General features: G+C 54.2%; 5 protein-coding genes across 5 annotated transcripts; 2 read left to right on the top strand and 3 right to left on the bottom strand.

The window, feature by feature from the left end:
• Positions 1-6,197: 6,197 nt before the first annotated feature.
• On the top strand, positions 6,198-7,334 carry MRS44_004302 (uncharacterized protein; the record flags this gene model as incomplete). Its single annotated transcript, XM_046271657.1, has 1 exon — positions 6,198-7,334. The coding sequence occupies one exon, from the start codon at positions 6,198-6,200 to the stop codon at positions 7,332-7,334; it is 1,137 nt and encodes a 378-aa protein (XP_046125765.1).
• Positions 7,335-9,080: 1,746 nt separating this feature from the next.
• MRS44_004301 (uncharacterized protein) lies at positions 9,081-10,391 on the bottom strand (the record flags this gene model as incomplete). Its single annotated transcript, XM_046272371.2, has 3 exons — positions 9,081-9,184; positions 9,446-10,246; positions 10,295-10,391. 3 exons carry the CDS (start codon positions 10,389-10,391, stop codon positions 9,081-9,083), a joined length of 1,002 nt encoding a protein of 333 aa, XP_046125764.2.
• A 664-nt stretch (positions 10,392-11,055) lies between these two features.
• Positions 11,056-14,658, bottom strand: MRS44_004300 (uncharacterized protein; the record flags this gene model as incomplete). The annotated part of the gene is made up of 4 exons (XM_046272370.2): positions 11,056-11,107; positions 11,163-14,025; positions 14,085-14,565; positions 14,650-14,658. The coding sequence occupies 4 exons, from the start codon at positions 14,656-14,658 to the stop codon at positions 11,056-11,058; spliced, it is 3,405 nt and encodes a 1,134-aa protein (XP_046125763.1).
• A 1,853-nt stretch (positions 14,659-16,511) lies between these two features.
• On the top strand, positions 16,512-17,718 carry MRS44_004299 (uncharacterized protein; the record flags this gene model as incomplete). Its single annotated transcript, XM_046267871.2, has 3 exons — positions 16,512-16,535; positions 16,590-16,816; positions 16,872-17,718. The coding sequence occupies 3 exons, from the start codon at positions 16,512-16,514 to the stop codon at positions 17,716-17,718; spliced, it is 1,098 nt and encodes a 365-aa protein (XP_046125762.1).
• Positions 17,719-18,438: 720 nt separating this feature from the next.
• On the bottom strand, positions 18,439-21,101 carry MRS44_004298 (uncharacterized protein; the record flags this gene model as incomplete). The annotated part of the gene is made up of 4 exons (XM_046267873.2): positions 18,439-19,129; positions 19,183-19,584; positions 19,636-20,771; positions 20,853-21,101. 4 exons carry the CDS (start codon positions 21,099-21,101, stop codon positions 18,439-18,441), a joined length of 2,478 nt encoding a protein of 825 aa, XP_046125761.1.
• Positions 21,102-21,581: the final 480 nt, after the last annotated feature.

Raw genomic sequence — 21,581 nt, 5'->3', positions numbered from 1 at the left:
CAAATCCGAATGGATATGGTTAACTCCTCATGGAAAAAGCCGAAAACTAGTTGAAATTGCCACTGTGCAGTGCGTAATTCGTAATGCGCCGGAGAGCCTGAATGCGACGAGGTCCAATGCGAAGCTGTCGCACGCTGACATTGGATGGCGCGCTGTCGCATTCAGTCCAGCACAGCACAGCACAGTACAATATGTACCGTCCTCTGTCTGCCCTGTGCTCATGTTGACACTGACCGACCAACCTCTCCACACATTATGAGCCCACATACACATGGACCACAGCACCTAATGCAACTCACAGAGTCCAACAAGCACAGGTCCGTCTCATGTCATCGAGAGATGATGACGTTGGCTTTGGGCGGGCATGGAAATGCCATCATCCCATCCCCCATCGACAACAACTCGATCCTCAAGCGCCCTGGTCACCAATCAGCAAGACTTCCAGAAGCCCCAGAGCCCCAGTACGGGACGGGAGTCTCTCCTTATCGATAGCCCACCGCCCATGCTCATGCCCATGCCCATGCCCATCACCCTCACCATCCCACGCCCCCCTGTCCCATGCAAGAGTGCGCCCCCATGCACACCCAGCACGCTAGGCCAGACATGACTTGGCGCCAGGCCTTGTTTCGGCCTCTTTTAGTGCTGCTTCTGAGGCAGACCCAGCCTGCTTCTCCATATCCTGTGACTCACATCTCGTCGGTGTGGGGGGATGCGATGCGAGAGAGCCCAGAGGTTGGGTATACTGCACGAAGTGTATACGCATACAGCAGCAGGGCAGTCAATGACTGAGCGACGAGGCATTGGAATTTGGAATCCTGGAAAGAGGGACAGCAACCTGAACCTGGTGGCGGTGTCTCCAAAGTGCTCCAGTCTGGGTACCCAAACACTTTGTGAGGCCGTCCGTCAGATTGCAAGTATCCCAACTCTTGGCCACTCGGAGACCCTCCCCAAATTCCATTGGAGGTCACCGAGAACCAGGCTGCGCTTTATCACTCCAGAAGCTCCATGGCTCAGACCAGCTGTCACGCGGGCCCCTATTAAGCCCTTGGATGATTGACGACGACGCGACGGGACATGGAACAAGGAACTTGCCACGGGGGTCGCAGCCTGGCGCGACAGACAGACTTCCAATTGAATTCGCCTCACCTTGTCACCTCGTTGCCTGTCACTTGGAGAGAAGCGCTTGTGCTGGACGTTATCAATTGACAATTGCCAAGTGCCCGCGTCTTGCGCCCGTCGTCGCCTGCGGCCAATTCGGTCTTCTCTGCGCGCGACAAGATCCCACGTTTGTTGGGTCGACGAGCAAACATCCGACATTGGATCCGTGTAAATGAGCACCGGCCATCGGGTGAGCCACAGCGACGTCGCGTCGGCCGCGGTGGGGGTTCTTCCCTGGGTTTCCCCAAGAAGCAACTCTCAAGGACCCCAAACAAAGGGTCTGGAAATCCGGAAGCGGGACCGATTGACGAGATGCAGCGTGGCAGCGCACTGAAGCCACAGGCTTACCACAAAGGAACCGTCAATGAGTTCTCTTACACCGAGGAGGGCGACTAGAGTCGAGGCAACCAACATGTCTGTGTGCCGCCCTGAAAGTTCAATAAAGGCACAACCTACAGGCGTCAATGCTCAATAGCTGCAGGTCAATTTACAGAGTGCCACTTGGCTCGTCAGGAAGGGAGCCATTGTGCAGCTGTGGTAAATAATTGAGGCTGGTGCAGCACAGGTGAGGCAAAGCCTGAGGGGAAACGCTGCTGAACCCAGACCGCAAGTCAGACAAACGGTGAGGTGACAGTCTGCCGCAAGCAAGAGACCGTACCGTTACTGTCAGCCAGCCAGAGAGCCCATAGTTGGCGCCCAGCGTTCTTGATCAATTGGGCGTTGGGCAGCGAGAAGACGTGAAAGAGGAGGGGCTGATTCAAGACATGAACCGTCACACGCAGAGGGCACACGCCCCCCCTATTTTAGGTCTTCTTTCCTGGAGCAACCATGATTCGTCCTAGACCGTGAGAAAGGAGGGGTAACAGGATCAATATCACCAGAGCAGGCATCGGCCGTGGTGACGACGAGGAAGACGGAGCGAGAAGCAAGAGCCGAGCGATGGAACGAGCGAGTGAGTGTGGGAGCGTAGTCTAGATAACGGATAATGGTGTCGCGGGACTCTCGTGTGATCCCAAGGTTGCAAGCCTCATCAGAACAAGTCGGGATGGGGAGGACGATCGACGACGCGATGGACATGTGTTTAATGTAGGGGACGCGCATCTGCCGCCGACAAGCCCAGATCTACGACGTCTCTCCGGGGCTTCTGTAGGAACAGCGAGATGGGCCATGACACTTGTCTTGGAACTAGCTGGGTTGGGGAGATTTGGCGCCGGGCCTCGTGGACGCTGCCCGTCCTGACCAAGCCACGAGCGCCTCGGTCGATGAGATGAATGGCTCGGCGGGCTAGATGGGATGTGTACCTACATGTCGCATACCAAGGCCTGGATGGCGCACGAACTGCCTGCGCGTCGAATTGGACCGCCAGCGTCGCCAATTCCTTGGTTGCTTGGCTCGACGACTGGCCGCCGGCCTCATCGCCTAGCTGTAAGTTGTTACGAGCAAGGCAAGGTGAAGATGCAGTTGGTGCTTCCAGCGGCCACTAATGCGCATCAATTGCCCTGGCAGTATGCCCTTGAAGATGGAGCCATTGGATAGACAATCATGAGCCGTGGGATGAGATGGGATGCGCCGTGGGGATATTTACCCGTGGAACCTGGGGGGCCTTGTCTCTGTCCCGTTGCGCCTCGCCTCGTCTCGCCGGCCGTCTATGGCATGGGACTGGGTATTTGGCGTTCTTGGAACTGGGTTCGGGCTCCTTGCCCTCGCTCGCTCGTCTCGCTTCAAGTTGCTCTGCCTGCGACTGTCATTAACTGTCTTCTTGACCGTCCGTTCTCGCTTCGTCATCCGCTCCACTCACACTATTAGGACATGGGGTTCTTTGTGCTTGGTGTACACAGGAAGCAAGCTCAGTTCCTGCTTGCGCGCGCATGCGCGGAAAAAGGCAAATTCAAAATTCCAACTGCCTGGTGCAGAGGCCGGGCAGGAGATTGGACAATGCCCCAGAGCGAAACCGAGGGACCCAAGAGCGTCGAGCAATGGCTCGCAATTGAGAGCGAGCTGAAAGACGGGGAGGAGAAAGAGGGGTGTAAGTGTCTCCCGTCCGTCGCGCGACGGATGGATTGCATTGCCCACAGACGACACACCAAGACAGGTAAGATGGAAGACGGCAGCCACACCTCAGTCGAGAGGGTGAGATATTTTGGGAATGGTCACCGACCAGGCGCACCCCTCCCGTGGCTAATGGCAGGTCCCTGATGACCGCTTGGACTCTGGTGTCTCGGTTGCGCAACCACACATGACTGCTGAGATGGAGGGAGTGGACGTAGCGGGACAAGGCAATTGGACTGCCCTTCCTTCAATGCTTCCAGAGTCCCCCCAATTTCAGGTCAGGACTGTTGTTGAAGCGGCAGATATCACAAAATCCTGTTCCAAGGTGATGCGCTCAGCTAAGCGTGGAGGTAGATACGTGGTGAGCATGAGGTGGGATTGAACGTTGCTGCTTCCTTCCTCCCCCAGCTCAGCCCAGCCCGTGAACTGCAGCAGACCAGACCCTTCCTCCAGGCCAAGTGCAGCAGCCTGCAGGCAGTAGCTGGGGGAGAGGGAAGGAACGAGCCAGTCCAGCCCTGGGAACCTGGCGCAAGGGGAAAGGGGGGCTGAAGGGCCGCTGAAGGGAGTGGGTCAATTGGGCGATTGGCAGCAGCCTTTCAGGCATTGGGGGCCATTGTAGACAGAAGGTGTGTTCTGATCACAAATCTGGCATCGTTGCATTGTCACATTTCGCCTTGGTCGAGAGAAACCACGTTTCCTTTGCTGCGCATACGCCACTGCCCCAGGCCACCCCTCCCCTGACCCCCTCCCTCTTCTCCCGTCTTTCCTTGCTGGACGCCACAAAGTTGTGTCTGAGTCCAGTCCTGAAGGTGAGAGTGATTGATTGTGATGGATGGAGGTCCCCCAGGCTGCCCGTTTAGTAAGTGCTTGGATGTACCTACTCCGTAGTCGCAAATTCATTCATCAACCTTGACGCGCCTCTTTGTGAGCCTTCTTCCTCTTCTTCCTCTTCCTCCTCCTTCTTGTCCGTTCTGCGACTCTCAAAACATCGCACGAGCATCGCAGCTGCTTGATGGGCCCTTCATCTCCTCGCACCCCCGCTGCGTCGTTTTAGCCACCAGCATCATCATCAGCATCAATCGATATCTCGTTCCACTGCCCCCCACATACGCCCCCTCTCCCAGAGACGTCTGCGCCAGCTTGTTAGCAAATCAATCAAATCAATCTGTCGAGCTGGGCGCGCACAGTTGTCACTGCGAGAAGCGGTCCCTCCAAAGGTCCCCTAACTTGACGGAAGCTTGAGTCGGTTGCGACCCAATCCATTCCCGATTGGAAACCGTTGAGGGGAACGGTCCGTCATCGCTCTCGGCGTGGTTTGTCACCGAGGCAGGCGAGACGAGACGTTTCGACGTCCATCTCTCTCGGATCTCTCCCCCTTTTCCTCTTCTCTCCTCTTTCTCTCTTCCGCAACCATCCATTGCAATCCCGCGCAGACTGTTGACGCGCATTGCATTGTCCCCAACACAAAAGCAAAGCCTAACTTGCGGTGTCTGCCATCTCAATTCCTGCGTGCCTTGGTGTGCGTCTACTGTCGTGTGTGTGGCTCTATATGCGCACACGCGCGCAAACCGTTCTGCCCTTTTGCCCTTCTGCTTCTGGACCCCCCGCGAGGACCTCAGTGTGAACTGAGCATTCATTCATCAATCGATCAATCAAAAGCGCCAATCAGCCAATTTCTCGGTCTGTCTGCGACGACACAACCCCTCCAGAGCCAATTCAAACAATCTCGTGGATTCATCCTGGAAGGCATCAGAGTCGAGTCGAATCGGCTTCCCGTCCGCGGTCCCCAGGTCCCCAGATCCCCGTCACAACCACGCACAACCTGGCCCGGGCTGCCGCTCTGCCACATCATCAAACCCTCGGGCGACCCCCAAAAGTCGTCAGGTCGCGGCCGTACTTAGTGCCTGGAAGGCTGGCTCGAGAGTCATCGCCCTCAAAAGTCATACGGTCTGGTACGGTGCCCGTCCCACAGATCGAACAACCCCTGGCCTTCTGTGGCTTCTCTGGGCCTTCTCGTCTCGCTGGGATTCAGAATCGGCCGTGTGTCGAGCCCCCATTGCGCCTCTCTCTGCCCATGGTGCCTGTTATTCGCCCGTCTTGAAATCCGGATGCCCCGTCGTCGCGACAATTGCACCGCGCTGCACCACATCCCGTCATACGGTTGTCGCCCATTGAATGGACCCCTACCCCCGCCCTACTGAGCGCCGAGACAATCATATCACCCCATACCCATAATAGCACTGACACTTGCACCTACGTGCACTTACACACTCTCGAATCACTCCTGGCCCAGCAGGACTAAATAAGCCTGTCGCTTCCCCTTCCCCCTTTCGCTCTTGTGGTTTACAAGAACGAAACCTCTCTTGCACTCTTGAAACTGTCCCGGAGCGATTCCAAATCACTGCCAAACGCCGACCCAAACTCCGCCGCCTAAATCCACAGTCCTACGCTATTACGCTACTCCTCACATCTCACTCACCTAGCGACTAGGAGGTTCTTTCGGAGATCTCACCCCCCACTCCCAACTTTGTCCGGCCTAAACTCCGCCTTCGCCGCCCTCGCCCCCCAGTCTTCGCCCGCCCCGTTGCTGCCTACTCTGGACTAGGCGCCCGCCCAGTCACTGACAGCGCACTTACACACACTTTGGGCAAACGCAAACGAGTCGCAAAGAAAGACTCACACCGAGTCGGCCGCTTGTTTGAAAGTTGTCGGACCTATTAATTGCGAGCGTCCGCCGTCCCTTTTTGGAACTAAAAAAGGCTTCGCCACAAGCAATCCACGTCACTGTCTGTTCTGCGACGGCAGTCCATTCATGGCTGACAAACCACATTCTGTGTATACCTGCGCCATGCAACCTTCCACCACATTCGACAAGAACAGTTCGTCAAACAAACCGACTCAATTCAAGTCATCTCCATTCTTCTCTCCCTCTTCTCTGTTTTTCTTCCCCCTTTCATCAACTTCCATCAATCAACACAAACACCATCACAATGGCGACGAACGCGCCTCACAGCGCCCAGGCGCTCAACTCAATGGGCCCTCCTGCCCATCCTGCCTCTTCAATGGCCTCCAAGAAGTACGACCTCAGCAGCTTGATGTCGCCTCCGGACCAGGTTCACGATAGCTTCAATCACGGTCATCATCAATCCGACATTAGCAAGCCTGCGACTTCGAACGACTCGAGCAAGCACCCAATGCCAATGTCCCCTCCCATCTCTCCTTACAGCAAGGCGATGTCGACGACCGAGACTCCCACCACTCCTCCTCACCAGGTTAAGGACCCCGTTCTCTACCCTGCCGAGGAAGTCCCTTCCAGCCCTGCTCAGACTCCTCTCTTTGCTCCCGCCGAACTCGAAGATCACCGCCGCATTGTCGACGACCATGTTCGCGCCCGATCTCCTACCTCTTTCGCCGGAGTGATCCCACCCAAGCGCGAAGAGTACGAGCTCGCCCTCACTTTCCGATCTCAGGTTATGAAGCACTACACGGCCAACCGAAAGGCATGGCTTCTCAAGGAGAGAGCGTTCCTTGAGGCTGACCGCCGCGCCCATGCCCAACGATACCATACCATCCTGCCTGCCGCTAAGCCTGCTGCCGCCAAGCCAACCCGGGCGCGCGGCGACCGGGTCCAGAAGCCCCAGTCTGCCCCGCGACCGATCCGTACCCACCCCGGCGCCGCCACCACCGGCCCCATTCGACCTGCTCCACGTGTTAGTGCCACGCCTGAGCCCTCTCGTCGGGTCGTGGCCCCCAACCGCGAGGACAAGGACTTCAGGGCGCTTCCCGACTACTGCCCTCCTCTGAACTCGCTGCCCAACCGACCCAACAGTCTCAAGGTGGATTGGAAGGGACAGCCTGTTGACCTGAGCAACGACCCTCATGTCAGCCTCCTGCACCCCGACGAGGTGTCGCTCGCCAGCAACTTGCGACTGGACTGCGCTACGTACCTGACCAGCAAGCGACGCATCTTTGAGCGACGACTCCTCTGCCTCCGCAACAACAAGGAGTTCCGCAAGACGGATGCGCAGCAGGCCTGCAAGATCGATGTCAACAAGGCCTCCAAGCTCTGGACTGCCTTTGACCGGGTTGGTTGGCTCGACGCCGACTGGGTTCGTCAGTACCTGTGAGCGGAACTCACTCCACACACCAAACCTAGACGGATTCCGAGAACCCTTTGGGGACAACCTCTCTACTTAGTCACGACCATTTGTTTTACGGCTTACGGGAATGAGCATTGCATCTAGCGACTTGGCTTCGTGTTTCATCCGATTTGGATGACTTGCCCTTTCCGGCGGGAGTTGCAAACACTATAGTGCACCCAGCTGGCTGCCCTGTTTGGGCACTTTTCCTTATGTCTTCCCCTCTTTACGGTTACTGTCAGCGGTCTTGGCTGGTTTCTGTTTTCTTTCTTTTCCCTTGTCTTTGCTTGCATGACACCACGGGCACTACTTGGCATCACGGCACAGTTCTTGAACGATACACCAGAGCATTAGGGAATTCTCACCATGATACCCGGAGTGCGATACACCTGACCCCTTGCGCGATCACGTCACACCACTCCACCTTTTATTCCCCCTTTTATTATTTTGTTTTCCTCCTGTTCATCTCGCCCCCCGAAGTCTTGTTTCTTTCTATACCAATGTTTGGGGCGAGGGGGTATATGGACACGGAGAGGTTGCATGTACGGCGTTTTGTGACATGGTCCCTCCCAGCGCAGCTGAGGAGCGCGGAACCATTTTATTGGAATTTATCAAGGGGGGCATATTCAGTAGGGGCGGAGGAGATTGAATGGTTACTTGAACCTCGAATCCACAGGATGGTGCCGAGGGGAGTCTTGCCGACCTGGCAGCGTGTGGGCGATGTCGAGGGACAGTGGCACAACCCGCTGGCCCGAGGGAGAGATCAGTTAGCCACACATAGGAGGATTTTTAGATGAGAAATACTGATATTTTGCCCAAAGACTACTCTGCTTTGCCATTGTGATGTGTGATGAGTGAATGTTGGTGTTTGGGTTGTGTGAAAAGTTTTCAAGCCATTGCCGAGAGGATGGCTCGGGTGGGCGGAGGAACGAATCGAGGTGGTGGTGATGGATGGGATGGACAGGGAGAAGGGTAGAGATGCAAGCAATTGCTGGATCGAGGCCCATGTAACAGATTCAACGCACGTAGGGACCTTGAACAGAATTGGCTCAGCCCTACGGTTGCAGCTCCGTCGGGGCTGGGTGCTGGTCGCTTCCTCTAGAGGCTAAGCGTGAGCCGTCCATCTGGGAATTTCTGGGTTGCGGCATGTCTGTGATGCGAGGACGGGTGCTGCCGCCGTTGCAGTGGGGGGAGGGGGCAGAGTGTACTCTTAGAGAGCAAGTACCTCGGCCGGAAACAATGGGTGATGAGGTACTTTTTTACAGTTTTTACCCCTTGGGGAGTGTGTGTGTGAGAGGTGAGATGGGGATGACAAGGGTGGTGAGGGTCGGTGAAAAGTTGGTTACCGAGGTGGAGAACGGGAGCGTATTTAGTGGAGAGCGGGAAAAGGAAAAAGAAAGGAACAAGATTGAGGAGCGGTTGTGGCGTTGTGGCTTGATGAGGCTTTTGGTGATGTGCAGGAGATGATGTTTAGAGAAGTGGTTGTTGTGTATTTGATCAGGATTGTTTCTATTCATGAGGTTGTCATAAGCTTAAATTAATATTATCATCTCAGCTCGTGATTGATTATTGTGATGGAACTGGAACCCTCGTTTCTTCTTGACAAACAATTACGTCAGTAACCTCAACAATACTCACACTCGGGGCGAAAAGGCTTACCTGTACCACGACAGATTGCGCATGTATACTTTCCACAGCGCTCTCTGACTCTGCTCGAACCCATGGGAACTTCCTTCACGATGTGATTGGGGCTGCTTGCTTGGCTGCACGGTTGGACCATGAAGGATTGCTTTTGGCCCGTGGTTCCGCAGGAGTAGATTTTGAAGGATGTGTAGGCTCTGCACATTGTTTAGAAGTCGAAGAGGATTCTGCACATTGTTTGGGAAATTTTAGTGAAGTTTTCGGTTGAGAGAGGTTGATGAGTTGGTTTATATCTTGGAGTGAGAGTTAGGCATCGGGTTGCCTAACAAAGTCTTCATTTCCCGTGCATACTTCCAAGGCAGAATCACAAATAATTCATGCTTGAAAAAAGCTTGATGACACAAGTAATTTTATTATTCATAGTTGATCATGGTGACCGTCTTTTCAACTCTACATACCCGCCGCGATCGTATACCCCCCATCAACAGCAAGCGTCTGCCCAACAAGATACTGATTCGTAGCGAAGAACAACACAGCCTGCGCCATATCCTCATCCTTGCCCGGTCGTCCAGCAGGGACCTTTTCCGCATACTTTTCCCTCGGGATACTGCTCTTCTGCGCCTCGTCGCTCCCTTCGGTCGTCATCTCGGAGGGAAAGACACCCGGTGCTATGCCGTTGACTCGGATCTTGAGATTGTTGCCTGCTATCTCGCTGGCTAGCATGCGTGTCAAGTGCTCAGATGCGCCTTTGGAGGCGTTGTAGGCAAAGTGATGCTGAGCTTTCTGTATCATGCCGCTGATGCTCGTGATGTTGATGACTGTCGAGCTCCAGCCGTGATGCTTCTCGCTGCTCTTTTGCAGAAGCGGTAAAAACGCAGCCGTCATAAAAAAGTGCCCCGTGACGTTTGTGTTGTACGTGTCGGCCCAGTCCTCATACGTGCTGTCCTTGTTGTCAAAGATGTTTTGGCGCATCTCCTGTGCCGTCTTTGCTTCGACCTGCATGGACTTGCTCGAGACGCCGGCGTTGTTGACAAGGATGCAAAGACAATTCTCGCGGGAAGAGTATTCGTCGTAGAGTTTCTGCACGCCATCCTTGGTGTTGATATCGCCTACAATAGGAATAATTTCGCCGGAAATATTCTTGCCGTACTGTTCGGTGACGCGGTCGAGCTTCTCCTTTGTGCGGCCGGTGATGTATACCTTTGCTCCGTTGACAGCAAGGGCTTGAGTAGCCATGAGACCGATACCGGATCCGCCGCCTAGAAGAAGAGTCAGCAGTGATAAAAAGTGTACAAGGTGTAACATACCAGTAACAAGGGCAACCTTTCCAGAGAGGTCAAACAGACTCTCCCTCGAAAAGTCCTTCTTGGAGCCACCACTGGCCTGCTGCTGCGTATTCGACATGGTGGATGGTACAAACCTAACAAAACTAGTTCCAAAAGGTCTAAGACAATTCGTAAAGCAACAGTTTCTGCTGTATAGAGTTACTCGTGGAGTAATACCGAAAAGTCGAGAAAACAACATGGTTTACTCCTCCATCAGAGACAACGGCCTCGTATTTGTAGTCTCCTCTCAAACGCCAATGACGACCTCACTCACCTCGAATGACGATCTTGTCTCTCAGTTTAAATCAATGACGAAAACACCGGAGGAAACGATCCTTGTGGTGCTCATGGCTGCTGCAGGAGTCGTCATGACGTCGACGTGGGGTCACCATGATGGACGATGATTCGCACTCTTGACAAAGCCCATGTCCATCAGCAGAGAGAAATCACGATCTCAAACAAAAGATTACAAAGAAACATGGACCCGATCCCTCTAGAGGTTCTTGGTTCTGTATAGATTGGTGGTGTAGTCATGTCCACACCAACACCAAAGAAAAAGCTCCAACCTTGGCTAGCTCGGGCTTGAGCTTCCAACAGCAACTCCCTCTTCCATGATCGAGACACCCTTTGCCTCGTTGGTTTATATCACAATAATACTACACTTGATTCCGTCCTTGTCTCACATTACGAGCCTGCCTGGCGCTGTACCCAGTTTATCAACGCCATCCCATGCCATCCATCGTCTATCGAACTTCAATATGCTGCACTGCCTTGGTCCACTTCTGCTCGTCCGATCTACACAACCGTTAGTTCAAATTCATCAAGGTGAGCTTTTAGTGTGAGTACTTACTTGTCAAATCGCAATAGCTTGCCCAACACCGGCACAAGCTGTGCCCTAAGCTTGGTATCCTTCTGCTCCAAGAACTGCAACAGGATCGTCTTGAGATAGACCGTGTCCGCAGCTCCTCCAGCCGCCGCAGGCGATCCATTGCTACCGCTTCGCACCGAGTCGAACGAGCTCCGGCTTGAGCTGGCAACGAGTTTGGTCTGCGCCGCCTTGAGGTCCTTGGACAGCTTCTCGTACCGTTGTCGGGACTCCTCGAGCATTCTCCGTAGCTCAGCCCGCTGCTTCTCCACCTCGCGCACCTGGTTCTCTGACGCATCAAGTGCCGTGCGGAGTTGTGATGATGTCGTTCGGAGCTCTGAAGCCTCGGCCTCGGCCTTTTCTTCAACCGACTCCAGCTCCTCTCGCCGACGACGCCACTCCTTCTCTCGGTGCTCTAACTCGTCTCGCTCGTTTGTGAGTGTCTTGACCTCGCGTTCCAGATCCCGTAGCTTCTGCTTCAGATCCTCTGTCTCGCGTGTCTTGCGTCGTGCCAGTGTGCTCGACTCATCTTCGATTCGATCACGCTCCTCGACTGCTGCCTCCATCCGCGCCCTCATCTCGCGAACCTTGTTGTCGGCACGCTCATCAACGTCGGCCAGTAGTCGTCGCATCGTCTCGCCCTCGCGAGTACGCTCCTGGAGTAGGCGCTGCACCTCAGCCAGCTCCTCTTCCAGTGATTCTGCCTGTGACTTGGACTCCTTAAGCTGCACCGACATCTCGGCCGTCTGGTCTCGCATGCTACTCAGCAGACCCTGGGCGTTGGCGTACTGCTGCGCCTTGAAGTCAACTTCTTCTTGCGCCGCCGTCTTCTCTCGCTTGAGCTTGTGCATCTGCTCCTCAAGCTCCTTCACTCTAGGCCGCAGCTTGCCAAGCTCCTCTTGCACCGTCTGAAGCTCCCGCTCCGCCTTCTCTGCCTTGGCGCTAAGCTCGACCTTTTCAGCCTCTGATCGTCGGAGGTCTCGTCCCGACACCCGCTGAGCATTCTCAAGCTGAAGCTTGGCGTTCGTCTCAGCTGTCAACTTCTCCTGTAGACCCTTAATCTCTGTTTCTCGGTCCGATGAAATCTTCTGGGCTCGCTCCACATCTCGCTTCAGATCCTTCTCTCGCTTCTCCATGTCCTTGAGCTCCTTGACCTTGGTAGCAAGCTCCTCCTTGGTAGTCTTGAGCGTAGCAGACTCCTGGCGTAGGCTCTTGAGTTCTGGCTGCGCCTTCTGTAGCACCTCTCGGAGGTCCGTGAGGTCCTTGAATCGGTTCTGCGCAAGTTGCTGGGCAGCACCGAGATCAGCCTGTAGAGTAGCTGTCTTCTCCTTGAGATCGTCATACTCCGTCTTCAAGGTGTCAATCTCGCCCTGAAGCTTGGAGCTGGCCTGAGCATCAGATGCAGATGAGCTGACCTTCTTCTCGAGGTCAACAATCTGCGCCTTGAGCTCAACCTTTTCAGCCTCGAGGCTCTTGATCTTCTCCTTGGCCTCAACGTGGTCTTGGCCGATGGTGAGGAGGTTCTCCTCCAGAGACTCAATCTCCTCCCGCAAGTCCTCCTCTGTCTTGCGCTTCTTGCTTAGACGCTCGATCTGGCTGTCCTTTTCGGCAACCTCCTCCTTGAGCTGGGCAATCTCTGCCTCAAGTGCTGCGTTTCCAGGGGTCTCGACCGGAGTTGCAGGCGCCGGCTCAGGGGTAGCGGGAGCAGCCTCAGCTGCCGGGGCGGGAGCAGAAGCACCACCAGCACCACCCTTGCCCTTCTTCTTCTTGTTCTTCTTCTTACCGCCGCCTGTTGCCGCTGGGGTCGCAGCAGGCTGCGAAGGTGCGGGTGTGGGCGTCGCAGTGGGGGTGGGAGTTGGGGGAGCAGGCTGAGACTCGAGTTTCTTGGTCAGCTCGTCAATCTTAGTTTGGCTCTCAGATTTCTCCTTCTTCAAGGCATTGATCTGAGTGTTGAGATCGTCGATAAGCTTCTTGGAGATGTTCTTAGCGTTAGAAGCCTTAGTGAGCTCCGCATCCAACTCCTTCGCCCGTTTGTCTGAAGAAGCAAGTGAAGCCTCCATCTCCTCAGCCTTGGTCGTCTGAGTAGTCTTTTCCTCTTCAAGCTTCTTGAGCTGTGCTCGCGCATCCTGCAGTCGTTGGTTCAGAGACTCGATCTCCTTGTTTCGCGCCTCCAGTTGAGTTTGAAGAGACTGTTGAGTGGACACAGCATCACGAGACTCGCTGAGCTCCCGAGTTGCGTTCTCGAGGCTCTCAACAAGTCCATCGCTGTTCTCCTTGACAGTGGCGAGCTCCTGCTGCAGACTCTCCACCTTGGCCTTGAGATCTTCAATCTCCTCGGACTTGGAGGCGACCTCAGCCTGGAGCTGGGGGAACTCGTCGTCGTAAGAGAAGAACTCTTCACTGGACTCCTTGGACTCGGTGACTTCGGATACAGACTTTTGAGGTCGGTGCTTTGGCGAGAACATGCCGATGACGGAGGCGACTGGTGACTTGGCTTTCTCAGGAGCAGCTTCTTCTTCCTGTTCCTCCTGGGCATCCTCGGGCTTGTCTGCACCTTCGGCCTTGGGTTGATCGGCATTGCCAGCTTTCAGAGTCTCCAATTCCTCCTCAAGCTTCTTCGCCTTCTCCTCGGCTTCGTTGTGCTTCTTCTGTAGTTCATCCTTGTCCGCGGACACCTTCTTCAGCTCCTCCATTACCATGTCGCTTCGGAGGTTTAGTTGGTTCAGGTATTCCACGAGGGCCTCGGGGTCGCCGATGGATGTCAAGGGCGTGTTTTCACGAAGCGCTTTTTCGAAGGGCTCGATGGCAGTGGCCCTTCTATGGGCGACACGATAAGACCGTAGCAACTCTGAACCCCTGTCAGCATTCTGCTTACCGCTGTATTACTCTCCCAGTATCGCAACTTACCTGGATATGTTGCTTCGAGTTTCTCCAGCTTGCGCAGCTTTTGGCGAATCTCCGGAGTCAGCTCCTGAGGCTTTGCTGGCGGCTCAGGCTTGGCTGCTGGCGCGTCCGCAACACCTTCGGAAGTCTTGTCCGTGGCAGACTCATCCTTGGTCTCTGAAGACTTGTCATCCGGATTGCTGGTCTGTTCCGTCGATTTCTCGGCCGTTGCCTCGTCGGCTGTGCCTGGTGGCTTCGGGGTGCCGGCTCGGCTGGGCTCGTCGCTGTCGTCGATCACAAAAGCAGCCTCGAAGACAGCGGGGTCAGGGTTCGCAGCGTCGCCCGCATCGGCCGCCGCCTTCTTTGCTCTATCGCGCTTCGTTGGGGAGGCATTAGCCTTGCGCGACGACGTCGAGGCTGTTCTGGAGGGGGTTCTCGACTGGGCAGCTGACTGTTGGCGGGCTTGTTCCTCGGCAATGGTCCGATCGATGGCGCTCTTGAATCGCTAAGGAGATGTTAGTCGTCGACTGGGCAGTTTCAAGGAGAGTGACAAAGTCTTCGAAGGAAATGTGCCAATGGTTGAACTTACTTGGAACATGATGGCGGCTCCCTTGGGTCAAATGCAACGTCTCAGGAGCAGCTAACGATGACCAAGGGACGCGCGCAGGCGATAAGGCAATAAAGAAGGCAAGGGAACGGAGAGAAAGCAAGAAAAGGAGGTCAAGAGTTGCGGAGAGAAAAAGAAAGCAACTCAGAAAAGCGCCCTCATGACTTGAGAGAGTGTTGGTGATGACTTGTTGAAAGGAGTACTAATCCAAGGGACAGACAGGTGCTTGCCCTTCTGTACAGTAGCCGTCGCTGCTAATTCTGGGGTAAGGCCGAAGCGTTTCCCTGTGGCTGAGGCACCCTCCCGCCCCAAAGAATTCCACGTGTTCCCTACAATTTCAGCGCCTCACTGTGGCTTAAACGCTGTCCACCTTATTCCAACATCGCGTTCGGGTCCAGCACTGAAGCTTGTTTCCTGTCATGGGTTGTTGGAGCCTTGGCGTAAGTTCTAAGATTGCTTTCGCATTTCACGAGGCCGCAAATATTATACGCAAAGTCGCATATTCTCCCTCACTTGACATCAAATAGTACTTTGGAAAGTCATGTTGTGAGCCCCTGAGCCCAGCAATATGCGTCGTATCAGCACTCAAACGAGCCAAGCCCCGTGTCATTCATCCTCAGTGTATGATCATGACTACCATCCTTTCTTTTTCAAGAAATCTTTTTTGTTATCATCTATAAGCTTAAAGATGCCGTCAAGTGTGACTACACTCTATAGAACTTTAGGCTCAGAACTGAATGGTACAGCCACATACAACACTGGGCATTCGGCTTTGTGAGCGGCTTGAGCTGCTAGTTCAGAGCACGCACTCATACAAGCGCGTCATGGCCCTCGTTGCGGTGGAGGCTGAGAGAACCAGGTAATTGACTCTCTCACATCAGCTTACAACTGTGAGTAAGGTTGCTCAAACTAGAGACAGGTAATGTTACCGAGAAACCAAATATGTTTTGAGAGTAGATATCTGATACGCATTTGATGCGCATCTATGACACGAGGACCTGGACCAAGCCCTCGTATACTTATAACAGGAATTCAAGGGATGGCTGGGTTTCATTGCTCAGTTCACTCTACGTATTCATGACTTGGGTTCTTGTAAGTTGCTTTGCGTTATTCCTATTGGCCGCTTTGACTCGTAAGCTTTGTCCAACGCGTCCGAGGCCAGGGGCTGTTTGTTTACTTTCTCTGGCTCTTTCTAGAGTACAAACATGCGATATGACAACAAGAATACTGCAAGAAACTATATCCTCCAATGTGGCATGTGTTTTCCTTTGCCTCCAAGGTGGTCTCGTTGGTGGAGCTGCCGCCCGCAGCTGACCCCTGCCCACATGAGCTTGCCCTTGCTCCATGACACGCGGGCAGGTCAATAAAAAGGACACTGACGAAAGCAACAAAATGAGAATATCATACTCTAAGGATAGCAATAAAATAGTAAAATAAAAAGAAGAGACTTTCAGTATATTCTATTATGGATTTTCTGATATCATTCTTATTATTTTAGTCCTTTTTATGTAAGAATGATCATCGTCTTGGAGGAGCTAGAGTGTTCTGTCTCGTTTATTTCCTGACCCGCCTGAACAGCTCAATGAGGTCACACACCTGGCCAGTGTACGTAGCTTCATTGGAACTCTGACCTTTCCAACAAACCATTCATTCGTCTTTGTTCGACTTTGACAACCTTCTCTTCTTTTCACCGCCAAACTCGTATCTGGCCATCTTTTTCTTCTTTACCGAGCAACGACGCGCTTTTCCTTTGTTTTCCCCTCTTTTTCTCATCTTGTCGACTTGATCGCGCCCACTCCTTTCACCACTTCACATGCTCTAGATTTCCGCTCCCCGCTGTCAAAATGGTGGCCTTTTGGCCCTGGAAGGTCCGTCGCTTCCGCCCTCGATGCCCTCACTCTCCAGCTAGCTAACCTCTTCAGGGCGAATCCGCCGACTTCGAAAAGACCCTGTCCACGCTCTCTAGCAAGATCGCCGACACACAGGCCTCCCTCGACAAGGTCCGATCCAACTCCCGCCGCGCCCGTGTTCTTTGGACCCTCTATCTTTCCTTTGCCTACCTCGTTTACGCCATCGTCCTGCTGCTCGTTGTCGGATATACGAACCTCGGCGCATACGAATGGACCGGCCTGTGCAGCGGACCGTTGCTGTGAGCTTCCTCCAGACCTGTTGTCACTTCCAAGGCACTGACGAGACAATGACAGCATCTACACTACTCGCACGACCCTCGCCGCTTACTACAACTTTCGCATCGAGAGCCTTAGCGCTCGCCTCAAGGATCACCAGCAGGAGCGCGCAAAGACCATTCAGAAGCTCAAGGATGCCACCAAGTATGACTCCACCATGGAGCTGATCGAGAAGTACGGCGGCGACGGACCGACAAAGGGCAAGAAGAAGAAGGGCGGCGCCGAAGACAACTCCGGAGATAAGATGGACGGCAAGAATCATCCTGGCGGCAGTCCTGCTCAGGGTGTCCCGGGCCGCACTCGCATGCCGCCTCCTCCTACGGCCAACATTCAGCGCCGAGAGGGTCCCCCCACCGTTAGCCCCATGCCCGCCCCGAATCCCTTGGAGCCCGGTGCTGAGTTTGCGCCCAATGCCGAGTTCTCTGGTCCTCCTCCGGCCTTCTTCCCCGGCACGCCCAACCCCCCGCCGAGCACGTACTCCTCCTATTCGACCTCCGAAACGCACTGGTACGACCGCATCTTTGACGTCCTCCTTGGTGAAGACGAGACGGCCCCCAAGAACCGCATCGTCCTCATCTGCCAGTCCTGCCGCCTCGTCAACGGCCAGGCCCCTCCCGGAACAAAGACCCTCGCTGAGATGGGCTCCTGGAGGTGCATGTCGTGCGGAGCGCTCAACGGAGAGATGGACGAGGGCCAGCGTATCGTGAACGAGGTGCTTGATGCGGCCAGGGATGCTGCCGCCGAAGAGGAAACCACTTCTAGCGACGATATCGTCGATGTGACGGTTGACGATGTGAAGAAGGAGAGTGAAGACGATGGGCCCGCCGCGGGAGTTAGAAAGCGAAGGGGCAAGGGTAAGAAGTAATCACGACTCCTTTAATTTGCGCCTATATGTAAATGTAATACAGCTCTGTTCTTGCTTTCCCTCGTTATGATATGATCCTTATGATTATCTCCTCATAATTGTATTCCTAAATTACCCAAGAATAAGATAAAGTTATTCAAGAATGAGAGATAGTAGTCTGAGTCAAAAGGAATCTTAGGCTATGGAACCCTGGGATCAGCTGTCCTGAACGACAACACGATTCCTGAAGCGGTCCAATCTCGCAACCTCAGGGGCTGCAGGACAGGAGAATAGACCATGTTACTTGTCTCTCAATGGCAACTCTACTTACGACTTCATTAGGCAGAAATAATGCTTCCATCGATGGCATCACTCAAGTGAAGCATAGAGTGACCGTATTTTACGAATTTCAAATTCTGCCTGATGGATATCGTGTTTCAAACCCAATCATCCAAAAACACCATGACCCATATCGTCCGTTGCCTCTCCTCCTCTTACACAAGTATCGTCTCCCTTCATATACATGTCGCCAAAATCGCTTTTGCCAGCTGCAGTGGGAATACTCCCGCAGACTGGGCCTCCCTTTCGCCAAGCAATGCCTTCCCGCTTGCCATTTCCCCCGGTTAGCCTGGTAAAAGCACCAGGCATGATCCCGTACTCTACATTCCTGGATATCAAAATCGCAAAGGAATAACAAAACAAGAGCAGAATGTCGTCCATGAGAGAATCCACCGAGGATTCTTATATCACCGCAAAGCCTGCCTGCTCCAACTCCTTGCCGCTTGGCAAAATAGGACGTCCTTGCATCGGGAATGGCCAGAAAAGAGGGTTCTCCATACTATCCCCCGTCTTCTTGACACTGGCCGTGTCATCGCCTCCCGCAAGAATCTGCCCTGTGCCCCATTGACACATAATGTCCCCCTCGCGTACGCTGGGCGCAAAGAAGTTGAGGCTTCCTGTGTGCGGCTTTACCAGCCGATCGTACTCTTCCGCTGTCAGCTTGTCGCCGCTGATGCCCACTTCGATGTCCCATTTCTGGGCGAGATAGCGTAGTATGTTGAGAGCCTGCTCGGCAAAGTGATGGCAGGGAGCCATTTCGGTGAGATCCGCGATCCCCTGAGTAATTGATTCCACCACATGAGGGTCGATCTTTGCCGCCCTCTCCATGTCTCTCTCCATGTCGTCATCCTCATCATCCGACTTGACCGTTGTTGCCCCAATAGCCAAATGCATGATGGCTGATGTGAGGACAAAGTAGGGGACGAAGGATGGAGTTCTTCGCAAGGTGTATAGAGATGAATATGACCTCGAAAGGCCTTGGATGGCGTCTGCTGCCTGAGAGCAAACGTCTCGCGGCGAGACCTTGGATCCGATAATCCGTAACTTGATTAGGGGTCGGAAAAGTAGTAAGATCGCAAAGTGATAATACATGCTATGCTAATCAGCAAACCCATTCCGCCATGATCGGCATCCTGCAACACTTACTGGGCAAATAAAACGGCTGGGGTAAAATTGTGCCCCAGCCGCAGCACCTCTGGTATCCGATCATACCAGTTCAGGTACTGGGTGTAAATGTCCAACAGATCCCTAGATGTCAGGGGCCTGCCCGGAGAGTGTAGAATGTACAGAGATCGGTGAACCAGCACACTCAATTCGCAAAAACACTTGTACACGGATCGTACATTAGATGGCTGCTGGCATGAGCGTTGCAGCGGAGCCCCTGCTATCGTCAGACTCGTCGGAAGCGAAATGTTGCTGCTTGACTCACCGTCGTCGGTGTAGGGCACCCACAGAGAAGCCTCGATATCTCCTATTATCGCGGGCTTCGGTGGTAGGTGAGGGAAGCAGGAACACTGAGGCAATGAGCCCGTGGCGAGGGACCAGGCGCTGTGGAAACAGATTAGCAGCAGACACGCCATCTTGAAACAGTAAACTCACTGATCCAGCGCAAATGCTCCCCAAAAGGTTGCCGACTGAACTGCGATTTCATCTTCGTCCCCCTCATCCTGAATGCGGTGGAGTCCCATCTCAATGGCAAGCCGGATGCTTTGACCTGCATAATACCAGCTTTCCGAGTCTCGTCCACAACTGGCTTCACGAATTGACATTATACCGAGCGCTTGAATCGTTGTCAGAGAGTGGTGATCTGTCTCTTGAGCGAATAGTCGCAGCGACTCCTTGAAAAAGTGATCGCCAGATGTGTAGGGGTCGTTAGGATTCGCACGCGACATGGGCTGGGTCGAGAAACGACAGCCCAGGGCCAGAAGAGCATTCATCAGGATCGGCGAGCAGTATCGATATCGCCCGTCTTGAAAGTCTTGCAGGAAGTGTTCCTTGCTTAACGAGGCAAAGGTAGGATACTCCCAGCAAAAGTAGAGCGCCAAGAGGTGCTGTACGAGGGTAATATCTTGAGTGATATTCGTCCATGTGGTGGCCGGCGCTCGCAGCTCAGGTTCATTCAATGGTGACAGAACCTGCTCGACGCCGCGATACCTCTGTATGCCGTCTGACATTTGGTCTGGGTGGATGCCCTCTGCCCATGATCCTGTTCGAGTCTGCGGAGGCCCTCTAAGATCCGTCGTCCAGCTCATGACGTCTGGGTGCGAGTTGCTTCGAGTCGACCCAGCCTGGCTGTGAGAAGAGAAGTGCCAAGGACTATGCTGGCCCATCTCAGGCCTCAGCGAACCCTGTGGCGCTGCCACAGGGTTCACACCGAGGCTCATGGCTGCCAATGTTCCAAGTCCACCACCCGGAAAGCCAGCAACAGGGCCCATAGTCGGTGCTTCAGGTCTCGGGGCGAATGAAGGTATTGCGCCTCCGCCTGAGGGTAGGATGCCACCGAGCCATTCTGATATAGTCTCAACAGATTGACCACCACGAAGCCGAGTCAGGACCTCCTCCCAAAGCTCTGGTCGGACGAGCGCAGCAAAGACTTGATCGCTAGAACGCTGCCTTTGACGGAGGTTTTCAATCTCGGACCGCAGGTTTTCTTTCGACTGTCGCACAGGGATCTCGTAAACACATTCGACGTCTTTTTGTCCTTTACAGCGCCCACATGGCCTTTGGCCGTCGCACTATGGTGTGATAAGTGTTAGTAAAGAGGGGCCTCCAAGTGAAGCATATCATGAGATGAGGTGATCCGCTCCACCACGTACCTTTGCGCGCTTCTTGCGACATTCTGTACAAGCATTGGGTGTCACGACGCCCAAGCCACGACGGCGCTTTGAGTTTTGCGAATGACTGATTGGGTTTGCGGTGCCCGAGGCGGTTGAAGGTGTATTAGAGGACTGGACTGAGGTGGGGGTAGGGTTGCCCTGGGATGGAGCTCCTTGACCTTGAGGCGTGTTTTCAGAGCTGGGGTGCTGCTGGTTGGGGCCCCCCGAAGGGGCGCTGTCCACGTCCATCGCGCACGTTCTAGGCCTTGCCAGAAGGCCGTTGACGAGCACTGAAGGGGAGGAAATAGATTCGTTCGAATGAAAGTATCGGTATCGTCGTCTCAAGTTTGCGAATTCCGACCTTCAGCTCAGAGGAAATGCGGCGGGATGAGGTCTCGAAGGGACGATGTTGAAGGACGCTGCGGCGCAGTCTGACATGCTGCGAGGAAAGATCGTGATGGTGGGTTGAAGCTTGAGCTTGGAGCTGGAGCTGTTTCTCTTGCTTCTCCTACCAACCACCAAAGCTTCCGGAGCAATTGTCGGTGCAGCTTGGGCAGCTATAGCTCCTACTTCTGCTTTCGCGTCACCGTCTGTGGTGGGGGGAAATCGTGAAGGCGGAGGCGACCGTTTAGAATGGTCCAAGCTCTTGAGATCGAATCAGATCGAGTTGTAATGAAGTCGCGATTGCTGGGCTCGGAGGCGGAGAATCAGGCGTCGGGCGATTTTTCC

This window comes from Fusarium solani, assembly GCF_023522795.1.
Source record: "Fusarium solani strain SB1 chromosome Unknown bctg00000002, whole genome shotgun sequence".
NCBI lineage: Eukaryota > Fungi > Ascomycota > Sordariomycetes > Hypocreales > Nectriaceae > Fusarium > Fusarium solani.
This window is presented reverse-complemented; position numbering and strand designations above follow the sequence as displayed.